Genomic DNA, 20442 nt, shown 5'->3' with positions numbered 1-20442 from the left:
ACTAAACCCAAGAAAGCGTGGATTTTATTTATTTATTTATTTAGAGATGGTGGCATTTATTCTTTCAATTCTTAAACAAGGTCCACATTGCAAGCATAGAGAATGCTCATAGAGAAGGCCGTTTTACACTCAAACAAACTTCACTGACTAATGCTGTACTAATCTACCCTGACATTATGGGATTGATGCAGGAATTACATTTCAATTCTATGTCCTGTGTTATGCCAAAGGAAGGAGTAGATGTTCATAACAGTCTTTTCTGGCCTTTAAATCTAAGAATAGAACAGTTTTAAAATATTTACAAAATAAAACCTCAGCACACAAATCCTGACTGTAAAGTTTATTGTACTAGTAGCTGTCCAACCTGATGCCATCCACATAATACCTCACTGCCAGCAAAAAGCAACTTTACTATCTCATAACCAAAAAGGAAGCTATCAGGATATTAGAGGCATCTCATTTACATCCAAATGGATGGTGCAGCATGCACAGTCTCTCAGTATGCCAGATTGCATGAGTCACAATTAATCCCCAAACTTCCAATTGGTAAGATGGGGGAAGAGAGGGAAGGAGGAGGGTCTGCAAAAGCCCCATAAAAATGTAGTGCTTATCTGGTACCAACTGTCCCTAAAACAATCAATAAATAGAAACTTCGTGGATTTGGGTGTCTCTCTTTAATGGAATGAAATGGAGCAATGTATCTGAAACATTTCAAACTCTGCAGTTCAGACCCATCTGTACTTTAAACCTAATTATAACTCAGAACTATTTAATTACCATGTAGCAACACCTAAACAATGCTTCCTGTTCACTTTGGAGTAATACAGTATCCTCACCTAATAAACATATTGGTGTTTAGCCTCTGAGTTCATTAAACAGAAAAATATTTAATGCCAAAGAAAAAGCATTCTCAAGTCCTCACTTAATTATGGATACCTGTAGTTGAATGTTCACTTCCATGTGAAGGAATAACTCCAGGTAGTACATCATTCTTGGTAGTATTTGTGGAATACTTGACTTTATCGCTCCATCCAGGATGAGCCCCTTTCAGCAGTGGATCTTGGGTTGGGTCTTCATGTTTGGCACCTTCATTGGAGACCACAACTGATATGAAAATGTTTGAATCAATTTTGACCTTAATATCTGCAGAACCACTTACACCATTACCTTTAATTTCAGTTCTTGTTTCTCAATCATACATTTACAGGACCCTGACATGGGTCCATAAAAGTGGAGGTGGCCAACAACTTTCTGATTTTTCTTTGTACCAGTTTCACAATCGTAGAGGTTGCTCATATTTGTGCTACACATAGAGGTTATTTTGCTGAGGCATTGTGGGAAAAGAGGGAAGATTTGAAATTCTAGTTTTATTCGTAGTTGACGATCTAGACAAATTAACCAATTATTGAGGCAATATAGGAAGTGTCCTACACCTTATTAAGCATGCTACTCTTGAACTACAGAGAAAAGCACCCAGAAAAGTCCATGAGTACCACCACCATATCAATTTTATCCTCCAAAATTATAAACCCACCAACAATTTCACCAGAAAACACGATTGCAACGGCAAGTTTAATGTGCTTGCAGAATAAAAGTAGAGGGCACTTTAGAAAGCCATTTTGTAAATCATTTCCACTGAAAAATAAAAGTCCGCTGCACCGGATGCAGTTAGGTACCCAATCAGCAGCAGAAAGAAATAAGCAGGAAAATCACACCAGAGAAATTCCAACAACAAAAGATCCCATCAAGCAAAACCTTGAGTCAAGAAAGCAGCACACAAACAAATCACACAGCAAAGTGTGTATTTTTGGTTATTTTAGATTTTTTTTCACTTCACTCTCTAAGCCAGCACAATGTTGTCAGCAATCAAGATCCTGTAGAGGAGGCATTTTCCAAATATACAATCTTCAACAATTACAACTAACTGTAATAATACAATAAAAAAATATAGCACACAACTCCATATTTAAAGTATTATCAAATGCACACTGTTTCACTTGATGACATCCATATAATGCCGACCTTCTCGCAGCCTAGAACAAGCTATCAGATGATGGGAATTTCATATATAATTAGCCAAATAAACTGTTTCTGAGTAAGGGGAACACATTGAGAGATGCAGAAAGTGCCTCATTTTTGATGACTGTTGAAATCCATTTGGTTATTGCTTCTACACTAATAACAGTGGTGATAGAATAAGGGACTATGTATACATTCACAACATGGGACCTGGTGGTTACTTTTCTATTGACATTGCATCTGGGATTCTGACACTGAATTATCTTGAGAATTAGCTTTTCGAAATTCATCAATCAAATTTTTGAAAGAGTGTATAAAAGCCACAACCCAAATAGATTCAGTTGTATCTAAGAACACAGAACGTGGAGTTTTTCCAGACTCTCAGGTATTAGGCAGTAACATTTCCCTCTACTCTCTTTTCTGAACACCTGTAAGAATTTTCAGACTCTGAAGTTACTGTTACTGAAAGACATATGCCAAGAGTTGACATAGCACCACCAAAAACACCAAATAGGCCAATTCAACACCCGATTCTAGAGGCCAAAATTCTGCTAATGAATCTGAGTACTTCCCTCACTCAAAGTTAGCAATAAACTTTAATTAACATATAGTATAAGGACTTGGATGTGAAAGTAACAATATCTCTGCTACTGCTAGAGCAAGTCCTAAAGTCTCTAATCTGTCAATAGTCAGTCCTTACTCTGGCAAAAGTCTCTTTCACAAAAAAGTTCGCTTCGCAATAATGGACACTAGGGACTAGACCCTCAACTGGTGTAAACTTGCATAACTCCATCATGGTCAATGAAGCTATGCCAATTAGCATCAGCTGAGAATCTGGGATCAGAGTTTGGCCTACAAGGAGATAAAATGATTACAGTTCATTATTCTTACTGATACCTGTAGGAGTATATGTGTTGCGTCCTATTTCATTATTCACAGTCACACTTGAAGAAGAATGATCTCTTTCTTTTACAGGGAAATGTGCAGGCTTCACACTATCCACAGTAGTGTTTATGGGATACTTGTCCTCATCTTTGTCCCCTCCAAAATAAACATTATGTAACGAAGGATCTTGGGTTGATTCTATACGCTTAGGATCGCCATGGGAATCCATATCTGTTTAGAGTATGTTTGAAACAGATTGTGAATTTAAAATTTGCTGAGCTACTATTCACATTATTCTGAACGCCTGTCCCAGTTATTTCTGTAACAAGCTGTTAGTTATGTATGTGCAATGGATAGAAGAAAAGAGTAAAAGGTGCCCTCTGGTTTAATCCTAACCAACAAGAACTTCTTAATTTTTCAGGAAGTATGATTTGGCTGAGAAGAATATCAGTGGTGATGGACAGGCCATATTTGTTTGGATAATTGCAAATATTTTGTTTTCTGAGCCACCAACCACATTTTTCTCACCATTTTTTAAATTGATTTTATGTCAGATGTTTGATAATGGAGACATACGAGGATTTTTTTCAACATGGTAGCTGATATTTTACATGTGGAAATCCACTTAGGGCATTACACAAGTGTTCAAGAGGCACACCATATCCCAGGAATATGGGAAAAGATAGATAGATTAGATTAGATTAGATTAGATTCTAACCAAAACTGGGTAGAACGCACATGATGTAGAGATGCTTATGTCCATTAGAAGTAGGCAGTAGGAGAATATCACCCACTCTGGTAAGCATTGGGAATGTTGACTGGCTGCCCCATAACATCAGTGCAGTTCTTGTACTTCCAGGAATTCCATCACAAAGCTGAGTTTTATATGAAATTATTTAAATTCTTTACTCCTGCTGGCAGTGGTGAGACTCTGCTTCTTGTGATCTGTATTGGACCACCAAGAGTTAATGAAGGATTCCAGGTATATGGTGTGGAGGTTTTCAGAACTGCAGCATGTTGGGAATCCGCAGCTGCTAGGACAATGGATGTCTCAATGGGGATATGTATATTTGCTGAGCCATCATCCACACTCAATTAGCCATTTGCTTTTCTTTCCTATACATCAGTAACATATTATGGATATACACAGTGTAGAAGAAGAGCATTAAAGACGGATGCATAGATTTTACTGCAGTATCACTAATTTTCTTATCCATCCATTTACATCACACTACTGTTCAGGGGGGTTACCTTGCTATGAAGTTTCCCAGTGATATTGGGAAAAGCAATAGCAACAGAAGAATAAACCATAGCCGAAACAGTGGCAGAGCCCAGGGCCGGCTCCAGGCACCAGCGCAGCAAGCAGGTGCCTGGGGCGGCCCATGGAAGGGAGCGGCACATCCAGCTCTTCGAAAGCAGCAGCAGTAGAGCTGCCCCCGAAGTGCCACCAATCACAGCTTTGTTTGTTTGTTTTCCGCTTGGGGCAGCAAAAACACTAGAGCCAGCCCTGGACATACCTAGTACAGTAGTTGTAACAACCTGGCCCTCTAACTCAAGTTCGAAGGATGATGCTGCATCAAATAACATGAAGGATTTGAATTGGAATAAGCATCCTTGCCAAGTGCTAAGACTGTTCCCAGATTAGTGTGAAATGTTCTGTTGTTGAGCCAGAGAGCTCTGCAGTCAATAAAAAGTCTGTAAGTAACATGCCACCACCAACTTTAGCCAAAACAGTTAAAATCTACCAATAGTTTAATACCAAAAGTAGGAGAAATCTGAGCACAAGATAATGACAGAGACCTCTAGTATTAATGCAGTTTATAAATGGTTAATGCAAGGTGATCAGAGACTAATTACAGTCCTTAGTTGCAATAGGACAAAATTTTTCAACCACCACTGAAATCACAGAAGGCAGATGGCATAGTAAGGATATAATAAGTAGTCAGCACAGAGAGAGATGAAGCCAAATAAAATAATAACAACAACACCAACACCACCACCACCACCACCAGAAACTCCCAAAACTCAGGCCAGAGAAGAGAACCAAAATCCCAAACCAAACTGAGTTTTCCATTAGGCATTCTTTATTGAATTCCTAATGAAATCCCCTGTTTAAGAAAGAAAGTCTCTCCACACACCCAAACCAAGTTCAGAAACATAAATATTGATATGATCTTTAAAATAAACAAAACTCTTTACCGATAACCATAATTGAGCTTTTTATTTTCAACACCTATACTATCCTGTCTTTTCTCAGTCAAAAAAAAGCTTCATCTCCTAGTTCATGGCATAAAGGACTGAGAGTACAAGAGAACTAATTATGTGATAGATGATCATTACATTGTTGTAAATATTGCACAGTAGATAACTGAATATACAGGTTTACAGCAGGGATGTTTCATCCCTTTATTCCATAAACACTGATGGACTATAGCTGCATTTCTGGTGGCCCATGAGAGATTTCTGAGCTATCTGGGCTATGTGACATATTTGCTCACTTGTGCAAAGGGCACCAGATGCTACTCTATACTGAGGTATGTCATTTTGCTTTGAATATAGCAAGTTAGATAAAACTATTAGAATTCATTACTCTTACTGGTAACTGGAGAGTGCGGTTCCATGTCATCATTTGTGTCCCATCCAGAGGGTAATGGATCTTGTAGTAAATCTTCATCATCTGTTTCAATTTCTTGTGAATCCTTATCTGTTGCAGTGATGTTAAACCTCCTGTAAACTTTTCATTTGCTGACCCACCACCACCATCACTCAAATAATTCTCATCTTTACTCTTTCTTGCCTTTATAATAGGCTATGCTTTTTTAGAGATGTATTTAGTAAAGAAGAAAGAATGTGGACGGAGAGAGAGAGAGAGAGAGTTACCTTGGGGGGGGAGGGATAGCTCAGTGACTTGAGCATTGGCCTTCTAAACCCAGGGTTGCAAGCTCAATCCTTGAGGGGGCCATTTGGGGCAAAAATCTGTCTGGGGATTAGTCCTGCTTTGAGCAGGGGGGTTGAACTAGATGACCTTCTAACCCCAATATTATATGATTCTTTGTGGAAGAAAATCAATTGCTGTTTATGATGATGATGATTATTGTTTATCTTATTTATAGCATTAATTTTGAGCATCCCAAAACGTGCCCAAAACTCATAAAACAATTAGAGATATGCTCCCTTCCCTGAAGAACCCACAATGTAATTTTGACATGACACCATAAGTGAAAGTCATCTCACCCTCAGCAAGCCCTGGGTTTTAAGGTCATTATGACATCTGTTGACATCATGATTTTATTTAGCAGGCATGAGATTTCTGTAATGTTTCCCATCTATAACAGACCCAAAGGGCCATTAAGACAAAAAACATTGTGTGCTGCTAACCATGGGGGTCAAAATAAAAAAGAGCATAGAATCATGATTAACTGAACACATAAAACTTGCAGAGCTTCTGGGAGTGAACAAGTGATGTGCTAAGGAGAGATTTCTAAATCAAGAGCACGGGAATAGCAGTAGGCATGCGCCTCATCAGGAAGGGGCTACTCAGGTGTTCTCATTGGGGCAGTGTCCCTTCACTCTTTCCCAAAGTGGACTTGTGCCTTCCAGAGACAGTCCTGCTCTAAGAGAGTAGAATCTGAAGGAAAAAGTATTATTCTCCCTTATGGAGCATTAAGAAGGCTGTTTAACAGCCACCAGACATCAATAGGCCATTACTGGAATTGTAAAGTGACTTATTACTTAACTCATTGGATGATTTTAGTCAAACTCTAGTAGTTAAAAAGATATATTATTTACCGTTAGTTGCTGTGGTTGGATGCTGCTCCTTGTTATCTGTAGTGGACCCCCACCAAATGTCAGGGGATGGATTCCCCTCATGTTGGATGGAAGTTTCCTCATGTGCACCTTGATGCGGGGTCACAGCTGTTAGGACAATGGTTCGATCTTTTGTGATTTTTTTACTGGCTCAGCCACTACCCATAATATAGTCAGCTTCTGTTCTTCTCTTTTCTATACCCAATATATCTCTTTTACAACTATACAGATTGCAAGGAAACTGGAACAGAGTCAAGCGGGAACTCTGGTTTGTTGATAGGTTAATGGATTTTCTAATCCACTTCTTCCTCATCATCCTGGTATTGGAAGGTATGTTCTTGCTACAGAGTACCATGGTCTTCAAAGGCAAAGCAGCAGCAGTAACTGAACAGGCAGAAGCAACAACTTGCACCTTTAATTAAGGTTTGACTGTAGCCAATGAACTTAAAGAACTTTCTTACATTGATCCATATAACTGTAATTGTATCCCTTTTGCTATATTAGAGAATTAGGCAGTTAGCCAATTCAAGAACATAGAGAGGGAAAATGTAATTTGATCTCATTACAGTGCTTAGTAAAATACATTATAAGTATGGCATGTACCACGTTTCCTTTTAAAGGTGCAGTTGTTGAACCACAGAGAGATAATGCTAGAAAAATCCAATGAGTAACAGAATCAAAACCATACAACAAAGCTGACATCTACAAACACCTTCACCTGAAAGTGGAATCATGCCAATAATAAAATGAGTGTGTGTGCAGAACTGGCATCAATTCATGAGTAAAGACTAGTATAAGAAAAGAGAATAGTCTGTCCAGAAAAAGATATAATGACCTAAATTTTCAAAAGGGTCTAGTGAGTTTGGGTATCAATTTACAGGGGGCTGGTTTGCATGGGCAAGTGCTCAGCACTTTCTGAAAATTAGGTTGCTTTAAGGTATCCGAAATCTGGCACTGAAAAATGGACAAACCTCACATTACTAGTCACTTTTGAAATTTAAGGCCAAAATACTCAATTCCTATAGCCCAGGTTACTTGCCTGCCTGTGAAATCACCATAGAATACCAAAGAAGCCCACACAAATTGCATGGGTGAGAGCGAGAGCAGAGTTGGCCAACCATGTGGAACACACACCAAACATGGGGACTGAGAGATATGAAGCAAAAGGAAATTCCAGATCTTAAGGAAAGAAAAATCCCAAAGGAAACGGAGTTAGTTTAGAATTGATTTTTGGGACAGAAGCCACATATTCCCAAGATCTGTCTGTGTAGCAAGAACCTTTGTCTTACAAGAACAGCCCAACTATAATAAGACTATTAAAGTAGATAATACATTTTAAAAATAATGTTGTTGAACTTTTCTTCCACCAGCTACCACCCACACAATGCTATCCTTGCACAGAAAGAAATAAGTTAGCTTGCTGTAATGAATGCCTTGTGGAAATTTTGAATGGGAAAATGGTTTTTGATGCAGGTGATCTCATATAGTTCTTATGTTCTCTGTAACACTAGTCTATTAACTTCTAACTAATCATGTTAACCATGGGTATCATCAGCATCTGTTCATCTTACACTGTGAAACACTGATATTTTCACAAGAGATGTAACTATTTCATTGTTCTTTAAAATGTCCTAAAAGCAGAATTGGAATGGACCATTAGCTTCACAAGATGTTCACAACTCTGACCACAGGTAATTGTTTCAATGAAGACAGATGCAGAGCAGAAATGTTACAGCCTCTAAACATTATTTTGAAGAGTGGCAGCTAAATATGCCACAAAAAAGCCTTTTGCCCTGCAATGACACTGGAGCACCAGAAATGCTGTTCAAGTGACACAGGACATCTTTCCATGGCTTGTTCTTTTGCAGGAGGTCTACTCTGTAGTATAGTATATCTAATACCACTGTTCAGAAAAGCACTTAAACATGTTCTCAACCTTACACATGTGAGCAATCCCATTTCTGGTCAAGAAAGCATTTAAGCATATATTGAACTTCAAGAGGGTGACTACTCCCACTGAATTCCCTGGGACTTAAGCACATATTAAAAGTTGAGCATGTGCATAAGTACTTTGCTGATTTGTGGTACAGCAAAGAATAGAGATTAGTGGCCTAAATTTGTGGTACAGCAAAGAATAGATATTATTTCATTATCCTTACTGCTACTTGGAGGGTGCTGTTCCTTGTCATCACTGTTGTCCCCTCCAAGAGAAATTACTGGTATTAAGGGATCCTGTGTTGAGTCTTCACCATCTGCACCATCATCATGTGAACTGAGATCTGTTATAATGATGTTAAATGCACTATGAAGTTTCCATTTGCTGAACCATCATCCCCATCATTTTCAGATTTATGTTTTTCCTGTCTTTACTGTCACCTCTTTCATCTTAAAGAAATGTAGCAAAGTGAACTGGGTTTTCTTTCTCATGCACAAAACATCCGTTTTTCAATCTGGCAAACCAGTCAGTAACATCAGACTTTCCCTTAGCAACTACAATGTTCTGAATGTAGATTTTAACCCCTACAACTGGCCAAGCAGCAGAAGGCAATGTGTTCTACAAGAAATGGGATTATGGGAGTAAAAACTAATCAACAGCATTTAAATGCTCCTCTAAAATCAGGGATAATTGATGACATAAAACAAACACAACCAGTTGTTTCTGGAACTATGAACAATGTCAATAAAAGTTAAAGGGATATATATAGTGCTGTTTTTAGCAAGGCCTAAATCTCTAGGGTTAAAGTGGAGGTGATAGGACAAATGAGTTTTATCTTGAATAACAAAGGGTCCCAGAAAAGTACAGTTCAAGTACATTTATAAATGGTCTCTTCTTTCCAAATCATCTTCATGGTGAAAGTCTAAATATAAAAACACATTAAATCCTTTACTGCAATGTACAGTTTGAAAAAGACAATTTCTGTTTCTTTGTTCACGCAATGAACAAAATGTTTACTCTGTCAGCTAGAAATAAACTAAAAAATCATCACAGGCATGTCACAAACAGTGACAAGAAGAGAACTTCTGAAGTCCAAATATCACTTTCATTTATATAGAATTCCTTCCTTTTAAGATATGACTACTTCATAGCCAAGACCAAGCCTTCCAGGGTCATCTGGCTAATATAACAGGTGATAGCCAAGGGTGGGGTGTGTATTTTTCCATTCAAAACACAATTTAAGATTAAAGAGAGAACTCATATGGCATCAGAAATACAAATTCATGGTGACTGGATATTCTTGTGAAGCTGGTATTTCTGTGCTGCTATTTATTCAGACTGTAGTCAAAATATATGATTTAATATTAAAGATCTTTACCCCCTGTTTCCTGAGTAGGTTGCTGTTCCTTGTGGTCAGGGTGGGACCACCACCAAGAGTCAGCAAATTGATTCCATTGAGGTTGGGTGGAGGTTTCCTCATGAACGGGCTTCACAGCTGCTACGACAATGATTAAATCACTGGTGATCTTTTTTATGTGCTGCGCCACCTTTTCCTTGCAAAGTTAAAATCCATCAACACTTTTACCCATAAACATGCTCATGCCAATAAGCTGAATATAAGTGCGGGTTAAAGACATGAAACTCTGGTATCAGTGCGTTTGGTAACTGATTAGTTGCAAGAAAAAACAATAGTCCCAGTCCCAACAATATACACAGTGCTCAGCTACAGTGGCCCAGATCAATTACATGTCCTTGCAAATGCCTCAGAAGTCCATGTAGTCTGCATGGGGCTGCATAAGTGTGACTAAAAGCAGAGCTGGGCCAATATGTGGAACAGGCACCCAAACACTGGCACAAGAATAGATGAAGATACAGAGACAAAAAACAAAAAAACCCAACCAACCAACCAAGCAAACAAAAAACCATCCAGATAAGAGAAAGGGAACAAATGTCCCACAAGAAAACTGAGTCTGTTAATTTAGCTTTTTTCTCCAGAGAGATCCTGATGCAGTTGATGTTATGAAAGACCAGGCCTGTAGCAAGAGCCATGCTGCACACACACACACATGCACGAGCAAAATCCACTTCAGAAACAAACACTTTTTAGTAAAAGTTATTAAACTTTTCCTCTAGCTGATGCCATGCATAAAATATTGTCTTCCAATAGCAAGACATAAACTATCATTACTCCATACAGCTCTCACAAACATTTAGAAAAGGAAATAATTTTTCATACTGAGCATCATGTAAATTACTGGAAATCACTCCTCTCCCATTTAATCTCTAATGCAAGTCAAGTATGCACATCAGTAGAAATCATATAAATCTACAGTAACTGTGCAGACTTCAGGACCTCTTCAGAATATTTGTACTTCTCTGGACACAGTATTATTTTTATGAAACCCATATGTAGAATGCAGATGTTCCATCTTGTTCCCAATTCTGAGCAACGACGGCTATTATTCATTTTATAAATAATAATTTGTCCTGAGTTTGCAGCACTAGAAATGCTTTTCAGGTGGATTCCTTCCAAAGGACCTCTTTCCAGAGTTGAATTCTACTGAAAACAGTATCGTTCTTTCTGCAATATAGTTTTAAAGAATAGGGCATATAGAGTAAAACATATATATATTTCAGTTTCTTTACTAGTACTTGGAGGATACTCGTTCTTGACATCATTCATGTCCCATCCAGGAAACACTATTGGTTTTAAAGGCTCTTCAGTTGAATCTTCATCATCTGCATCATCGTCATGTGAGTTCACATCTGTTGTGATGATGTTAAAATGTACTGTGAACTTTCATTTGCTGAACTACTACCCATATCAGTTTCATTTGTATTTCTCCTGCCATTTACAATGGTCTCATTTGTAATGGTACATGTCTACTAAGAGGAGAAGAAACATTGGGTACCTTTCTTTTTTATGCACAGAAATAGCTTCTGCACACACAATTTTTTTTTACAAAACATCCATTAATATCACAGGTTTTGTTCACCAGGCATGAACTCACTACAAACTCCTCCAGCAATAAGCCACAATAGGAGAAAGCATCATGCTAACAATGGAAGTCAAAGTAGGTAGAAGTCTATTATTCTGAGAGATGGCTGAGGTCATTCAATCAGAAAAGTTTCTTTATCAGTATACAATCTCAGGTGTCACTGAGAGCCCTACTTGTTCTGCATGTGGCTCTTTGTCAACAAAGCCTAATAGATCTTGGCTTATGCTAAAAATTAGTCGTGACTGATCAAGGATTTTTTCTTTGTATAACCCATATATTCATCCTTGAATTTAATCCTGCTCTGACTTTGATGTAACAGGTATAGGATTATGGTGACTTCAGCGTAGGATCAAGCCAATGGAGAATCCAGGCTTGGAGGAAGAATACCTTCGTTTAAAAAAATTAACTTAGGAAATCAAGGAAAATAATGGCCAGGTACATTTAATATATATATTCTCTATTTCAATGTAACAGTTCCAATTAAGAAATCTTAACAAATTCTTTTGCATAATTCGTAGTTGTAAACATAATCATTTGTTATTCTAATCCTGTGATGCTACCAACAAAATATATTCTTTCAGTAATTAACCACGGTTTATGTTGCTACAGATATGCCACCTATGCTTTTAAAATAAACTACATTCTAAAGCCAAGATATTTATTATTATGAACATTTTAAATGTTTTTATCACTGCAGCAGCTATCTCGTAGCCATGTTTTCATTTGTGTTTTTCCAATAAGCTTTGCCCTTTGCACATGCTATATAAAAATGCATTAGATTAGGACCTCAAGACTCAACAGATTAGTTCTGGTGAATACATAGTGAATGTAAAAGAGTGAGTTATTCTTATTGGAAACAGAAACAGGGACCACATAAGAAGCCAACACAGTATCAGAAAGGCTGTTTGGCTGCCACTTCATATATATGCAGGGTTCATATGGGTTCCATGCTGCCTTCCACTCAGCTTTAGCAACAGACTTTAAATAAAGCTGCTTAGGTGAAATTATATAAATTCTTTACCGTTACTGGCAGTTGTCGGGTGCTGTTCCTTGGAATTTACAGAATGCCACCATGGAGGGGAAAATAGTTTTGCTTGGGTGGTGGTTTCATGATGTGTGTAATGGTGGTGATCCACAGCTGTTAGGACAATAGTTAAATCAATGTAGAGCACTTCACCGATGAGCCTTAACTTATATGATTGCCATTCGTTGCTGTTTTCTACACCTGGTCTTTGTCTTTTACTAGTGTATATAGTGGAGAAATAAGAGGTAAATAGAGATGACCCTCTGCTTTGTTCAACTGTATCACTGGTTTTCTCATCCATCCACTCACATAATCCTGGTATCAGGAAATGTGAATTTTCTGGAATTCCTCCCACTAATACAGAGCAAAGTAGAAAGAATAAAGGAAGTTACAGAAGCAGCAGTGGCAGACCAAATAGCAGCAACCTTTCTGTTATTTGATTGTTCCTCTAACTCATCTTTTGTTAATGACACTGAAACTGTACTGCTTTCAAAAAGTAGATTGCTATAAGTCACAGTGGCATTTCACTTACTGTTTTGTAATGACAACTAACCAATTCCAACAAACAGATAGGAGAGTATATATTCTGCAATGCGAAAAAATTCAGAATATATCCCGTATTTTTTCTAGTTAGTTTATCACATAATGAAATGAAAACCTTGCAAGTAGAGCAGAAACACTGCACCATCACTACTGGATGACAGAGATATACTTGTCAGGAAAAAGTCCAAAATTACTACAATACCAATATACTAGCATTACATATAGAAGTTAAAAATTTGTGCACACTTGCATCAAAAAACAAAGGGTCTAATCCTGCTTCCTTTGAAATCAATAGAAGTTCAGCACTGAATTAAATGGGAAGAGGAACTGGCCAATAAACATGACAATATTGAAATGAATATGAGTACAAGATAAAGGTTGGACCATCTGGCATCAATGCATGTTGTAAAAGATTAGTGCAAGGAAACCCAGAGAACACACAGTATGTGTGAAGAGTGTTGTATACAAACCCATCAGCTCAAAGACAGACGAAGTCACAAATATTCCCATAGCAAAATAGCAAGAAACCAAGGACCCACCCCCCCAAGTTAAACTTTTAAAGCCAAGTACTGCAGTCTTTATGCAAGATGTCCCTGACTTCGGTAAGGACTGCAAGATCTGGCCTTTAGTTCTTTTAGATAATTTTCTCCCTTTAAGTTATGTTGTCAAAGACCAGGTTGCAAAACTGGACACACACATCTCCACACACACAACTCTATGCCAGTAAAATCAAACTCGGTATTTTAAAAACAATTTTTTAAAAAAGTTTGACCAGTATCTGACTTTAAACTTAAAGATTTTTTTATGCATTCCATCCCACTCAGAACATTAAGCAGTGGACTCAGGGTGTTCCCACCCTGCTATGTAAACTTGACCTATATCATGTGACTGAAGCCAGAAAATAAAACTAGTCTCTTGCAAACACACTTGTGTGCAAGACGCTTATTACAGTGTTCACCTGCTATTGCCCCTCTCACAGCTAGAAATGAGTTAAACACTGTGCCATGGGCTTTCTCAGCAACACTCAGCAAAAGACATAGCTTCTGAAGCAGGAAGTGTCACTGATTTCAGTGGAGAGACTCACCTTACTCATACATCATTTAATTACAGTTGAGATTTAAACACCAGGCTAGTCGCATTACTCATAAAATATGGCACTAATAAGATCAACGGTTAAGATAAATACCTCCTGCATCTACGGAGAAGTGGTGAATTTAACTCTCTTCTGCAGAAGTACTTTCTCAAAAATGGTGATAGTGTTTTACAGAAGAAATCATTTGATAGTTCCATCTTTAAAATGTTACAAATGGTGCACAACAGAGATGGACAAAACAAGTTCAGAAAAGCTATGGAACTCTGAACATAGGGCTTTTAAAGTGTCAGCTCAGGTAAAAAGAAGTTTACTCCCTGCATGCCAATTTTACTCCCTGTTTGCCAATATAAGAAACCCTAAATGTCATTGTGTTGCCATTGCTACTTCTGGACTAAACACTACACAAAGTCATCTCTCTAGGAATGCCACTTCTGCTCCAGAAGTATTTGCAAGAGGGCTTTGACATCTTTTCAAGGGTGGGGACGTATAAAATAAGTCAATTTTTGCCCAAGTAAAGTCTGAGAAAAAATAGAATAAGATCCTTAGGATTTTGTCCAATGCTTACTATAGAAAAATGTGGTGCTTAGTGCTGTTTTTATGAGTTTCAAGTTTTAAAGAGTTATATAAGATCAATTAACAAAGCGGATTATAATTCAGTATCCTTACAGGTGCTTGTGGGATGTCCGTCCTTCCCCTCATTGCTGTCTCCTTCAGGAAGAGAACCACGGTTTAGGTGACTTTGCCTAGAATCTTCTCCACGTGTAATATTCTCCTGTGAGTCCTCCTCTGCTGTGATGATGTTAAACCTGACATGAACTTTCGGATAATGAGCCAGCACCCCAGACAATTATATCTTCATCTCTTCTTGTTTTTACAACAGATTTTACACTTTTACTAGAAGAAATCTGAGGGGGCTTGGGAGGAAGAAATTGCAGAAAAAACATCTATTGATATCACATTTTCTTTCAGAAGATGTGATTTGCTGGAAATGATCCCTGAATAATGGTCAAGGATTCACAGTAGCAGAAATTACTGTATTCTACTAGCAAAGAAAGTCAAAGTAATGCCTCCTTAGATTTGATCCTCTGAAATAAAGATGAATTTGTGGTAAGAGATAGTCATGACAGTTGTCATATGTATAGCATTATACAGATTTAATTCTAGGATCAAGAAGGAGGAGAGAATAGCTTGGAAGGAACAAATCCATGACTAAAATATCTTCAATAATAACAGAGAATGAAAAAAAATAAACCCATCATGCAGACCAAGTACAACATTTCCTCTCTCTTTGCCTGTACGATTCAGCAGGAAAAATATAATAAATAACTTACTATAACTTACATTTTTTTAAAATGACTAAATCTGTTCACTTAAGTCATCCACTAACAAAATATTTCTTCACCCAGCCAGAAACAAGCTAATAAAGAAAACTGTTTATGGTGCCGAGATATCACATTCATCTATGAGTCACCTCTTTGAGTATTCCCTTTAATGGTGAACTCCAAATTCACCATATTAATTCTGATGAGTGATAGCATAAAAGTGTAGATAAAGTTTGGGTTGTTCGTACTGGGCTAAATCCTGAGAGATACTGAGGACCTACATTAAGGAGTTACAAAAGTGTTCGGCATCCTCTCAGGATCTGGCCATAGAATATAGAATCATAAAAATGTAGGGTTGGAAAGGACCTCAAGAGGTCATCTAGTCCATCCCAATGTGCTTAGGTAAGACTACGTACACCTAGCCCATCCCTGACAGGTGTTTGTCTAGCCTGTTCTTAAAAACTTCCAACAAGAGGGGATTCCATATAGAGTTAGTAATAATAAAAAACACAAATAGGATGAGAAAAGCTGATGAATAGCCTTTTGCCATCAAAGACTTTGCCCTTTGGAGCTCAACTTTTGCTCAGGTTTGTCAAAAGGCAGTAGATGGAGCACATAAGATAAAATGATTATAATGGATTACCCTGGCCAGCAGTGGAGGGATGCTCTTCCTTGTGATCTGCAGAGTGCTGCCATGAAGGAATAAATCCAGGCATCTGTTGGCCTTGAGTAGAGTTTCCATGATGAGAGTCCTCGTACGCTGCGATGTTGGATGAATCAATCATTGAACAACTTATTTACTGACCCACCACTTCCAATACTTTTTTTCACCTTTTGATCTTCTTATGCAACATCTTTGTCTTTTCCCTTTCCACATAGTAGAGAAAGAGGATGACAGCCAGAAGCACCTTGTGTTTTGTTCATTTTTTTTCCATCATCAATTCAGTCACATCAACCTGAGATCAGGAGGAGTGAGATTGATGGAGCACATCCCAGCACTACTGGGCAAAGCAGCTGCGACAACAGAAAAGGAAGTGAATGCAGCAAAAGGACTAACAGCAACAATCACAGGTCAAGTAGCAAGAGTAACATGCCATATCTATGAGAGCAGGATGAAGACACAATGCGCTACCAGTGCAAGGAAAACAAAAGTCCCTGCCCAGAGAATATATACCATGCTGAACTAGAGTATAAGCAGTGGGCATAAAGCCATCTGCTAGAACTGAGGTTTAGCCAGAGAAAATATCACCACAAACACCAGTAAAGTCAAGAAAACAAAAACATCTGAAATACCCTAATGTATTTAAAATATATTTTCCATCTTCTAATCCTAAACAATTGTGTTGCCAGAGATCTGTACACAGAGGGAGAGTTTACAGTTTCCACATAATCCTACCTCAGCAAAAGCCACACTGATAATGTATTAACATAACAATAAAGAAAAATCACATTTGCCTTACCTGATACGTTACTGAGTTTTAGCTCCAAGAATATATTGCTACTCTCAGAGCCAGAAAGTCTAAGATGGTATCATAGTCTGTTCATGGATCTTGAGTCAAAATGTGCTTGATTTCAGATCTGACCTCCAGCAAAGTCTGGGGAAGTTTGGAACACAGCTTCTGGGTAGGCTGATGATTCAGATAAAAGTCAGCCATGAAGCTCAGATTTAAAACCCACTCTGAAATCAAATTTCACCAAACAGGTGTTCAAATCTGGGGGTTTGGATGGTTCCCACCTCTCTTAACTACATTAGTCATGAAATCAAGTGGTCATAAACTCAGAGATAAAGGAAATGCCTGCTGTGTCTGCAGAATTTTGGTGAACACCCTGTCTCCCACTTCAGGTTACATTAAGGAAGCACAATGAGGTTTTATGAGAAATATTTTTGAGAGTTTCTTTAAAATGCCATTAATGATGCACCAGTAAAGCTAAATGCAACAAGGTCAGAAAAGTTTTGGAACTCTGAATACAGGGTTTTTCCAAAATGAAAACCCTACAGTAGAGCAAGGAAATCTCTTCCCTGTTCCCTATTCTGAGCAACCATATATGTCGTTATGCTGCTTATGCCATTTCTGGAATCAGTGGCACACATAATCACCTGATCTAGAATGACAAACCATCAGTTGAAAGGCTGACCAGCTGGCATATGTCATCCTTTCAAGGATAGTGCCATAATTCCAGTGTGGCTTTTTACTGAGCTATATCTATAGACTTAAAATAAAACTCATTATATAGAAGGATCATCAATTATTATCCTTACTAGTATGAGGCGGTTGCTGTTCCTTAGCATAAGAGTTATCCCCTGCAGGAAAAAATCCAGGTTTTAATAAATCTTCCACTGAGTCTTCACCACCTGCACCATCTTCCTGTGAGTCTATATCTGTCACAGTGAAGTTAAATATACTAAGAACTTTTTATTTATTTAGCCACCAAAGGTATAATTCTTATCTATTGTTTTTACAATAAGCCTAGCCTAGCCTAGCCGTCCTGCTGGGACTTATTTAATTTAGGTGTGAGAAATGGGACTAACAGAGGGAGAAAAATGATGAAGAATGTATTCAGTGGGACAAATTACATGTGCTCAGCACCTCTCAGGATCTTGCCTATTGGAAACAGAATTTGGGAATAAATGGACAATTCAGATAACATGGGCAAAGGTGATTAGCTGCCAAATCCTGTCAATGGAGAGTTTATTTTTATGTGCTGCTGTTTATCTGTGTTAGCAAGTTATTCTGTATGAAGGACATTAGCTATAATTGTTGTAAGGTTTTACCCTTGCTGGCAGAGGTGGGACGCTCTTCCTTGTGATCTGTAGAGTACCATGTCCAAGGAATAAATCCAAGAATCCAATGATCTCGAGTTGAGTTTCCACGATTTGCCCCATCGTGTGAATCTTCTTCTTCTATGAGGATGGGTTACTGAATTATTTGCTATGCGACCACCCCATTATTATTTTCAGCTTTTGCTCTTTTGACACTCAGAGCTTCTCTACATGGGGGAGACTAGGGAAAATTAAGACAAATTAATTAAAGGTGTGAATGTAAGGTGAATTAATTACATTGAACCACTGATGTGCAGACACTCATTCAGAATTAAAGTGCCTTAATTTGGTTTAGTTTAATTCACTTCAAATAAATTAAACTAAATCAAATTAAGGCCACATTAATTCTGAATGGGAGTATCCACACAAGGGTTTAATGCAATTTAACTAATCCACTTTAAATTCACTCCTTTAGTTAATTTGGATTAACCTTCCTGATTGTCCCCCTATGGTCAAACCCACAGTCTTTGTCCTTTGGTGAATATTAAGAAGAAAGAGGAGGATAGCAGAGAAGATCATCAGTTTTGTTTACCATTACCACTGTTCTGTTCTCATCCATCCATACACATTGTCTTGGGCTCAGAAGATGTAAATTTGATGGAGAGCATCCCAGTGATAATAAGCAAAGCAGCAACGGTAACAAAAAGGAATTAGATAGAGCAAAAGACAAAGCAGCAGCATAAACTCGCCATTTCCATCATGTTGTAAAGAACCACTTGGGAGTGCAGGAGAGTAACTGTTTATTCTACATATCACAAAGAGCAAATTAGTGAAGTGCATATTTTGATAGTGGGGAGTTCCCTGTCCATGTGTCTTTAAGCTGTCTAACCATGTGTGTCTTTCTTATGCACTTGCAAAGGAACATGTGCTATCCAGGTTATAAATTCCTCAATCCCTGTCTCAAAGATGTGTGCTGGAAATGTCTCTGTGTGAGCTTCTAAAGGGAAAGTTCTCTGAGCACTGTGACTGACTTACTTATGGTTCCAAATCATAGCTAAGGAATGACATTGAATCTGCAGAGATTGCATGATCTGGTCGCAGTGTAATGGATGTGACCAATAGTTTACTCACTTGTGACATTCTCTCTACATCATATAATTATCTGGGAAAAGATCCTTCCAAACAATTTGGAATTGGGCTCAACTTCTTCATCTAATTTTTGATGCAGCAAAATAAAATCTCATCTGATACAAAAAAAACAGAACCCTGCTCTACAATAATGGAACCATTGTTGTTACTTCTCGTTTTCATTCTCCATTTGTTGTTTCTTCTTGTTCTTTACTTCTTTTTGAACTGAAGGCATGTTCTTAACAAAAGGCACAAGAAGCACCACCACCACCAAAGCTTTTCCACTGAAGATTTGATTTTAATTGAATCAGCATTGGCCTATAATAATGTCAGTATTACATTGAATGTTAAAAGGACATGAACCTTTGGTATTAATTTATTATATAAACAATAAGTATAAGGAGAACGAAAGCCCCTGGCCAGAAGATGAATCTAGAGGTTGACTAGGATATTGGCAATGGGCACAAAGTCAATTGCCAAAAGAGAGATGAAGCAGGGGAATTCCCACCAGAAACACCCAGAAGTTAAGCAAACAAACTGCCAAAGCAAAGTAAGATTTTAGGGTCAAATCCTGCATTCATTTCCTCAGGGAAAAATCTATCAGTGGACTTGGTAAAAACTGAGAAAGGACAGCGGAATTTGGTCTCTAGTAAGAGTAGATGTTTGTCTCCTATCATTTCCTAATCAAGTTTTAGAATGCCAAAGAGAGAGAGAAAACCTTTCTGCACATGCACACCAGCAAAATCAAACTTTAATACTGCAATCAACATTAAAAAAAACCCACACATCTTATTTTATAAGTTATTAACCTTACTTTCATGTGATGCTACCCACATGGACACTTAGCAACCAATAGTCTCTTAAGTAAGAGATCACATAAATTCATATGAAAATGATTATCTTTCCTAATGCTCTTCATTGTCAG

At 37.9% G+C, this 20442-nt stretch overlaps 1 protein-coding gene across 1 annotated transcript in view; it reads right to left on the bottom strand.

Moving 5' to 3' along the window:
• CD44 (CD44 molecule (IN blood group)) overlaps window positions 1-20442 on the bottom strand; it is a 99163-nt gene that overhangs the window by 21361 nt on the left and 57360 nt on the right. Inside the window, exons 8-13 of the mRNA XM_075065848.1 lie at window positions 12668-12784; window positions 8871-8990; window positions 6694-6819; window positions 5501-5608; window positions 2917-3135; window positions 937-1104 (exon numbers count right to left, since the gene is read on the bottom strand). Coding sequence (XP_074921949.1) covers window positions 937-1104; window positions 2917-3135; window positions 5501-5608; window positions 6694-6819; window positions 8871-8990; window positions 12668-12784 — 858 coding nt within the window. The remainder of the gene's footprint in view (window positions 1-936; window positions 1105-2916; window positions 3136-5500; window positions 5609-6693; window positions 6820-8870; window positions 8991-12667; window positions 12785-20442) is intronic.

Source organism: Chelonoidis abingdonii, chromosome 4, assembly GCF_003597395.2.
Source record: "Chelonoidis abingdonii isolate Lonesome George chromosome 4, CheloAbing_2.0, whole genome shotgun sequence".
NCBI lineage: Eukaryota > Metazoa > Chordata > Testudines > Testudinidae > Chelonoidis > Chelonoidis abingdonii.
The sequence above is the reverse complement of the archived record's forward strand: the minus strand, read 5'-3'. Positions and strand labels throughout refer to the sequence as shown.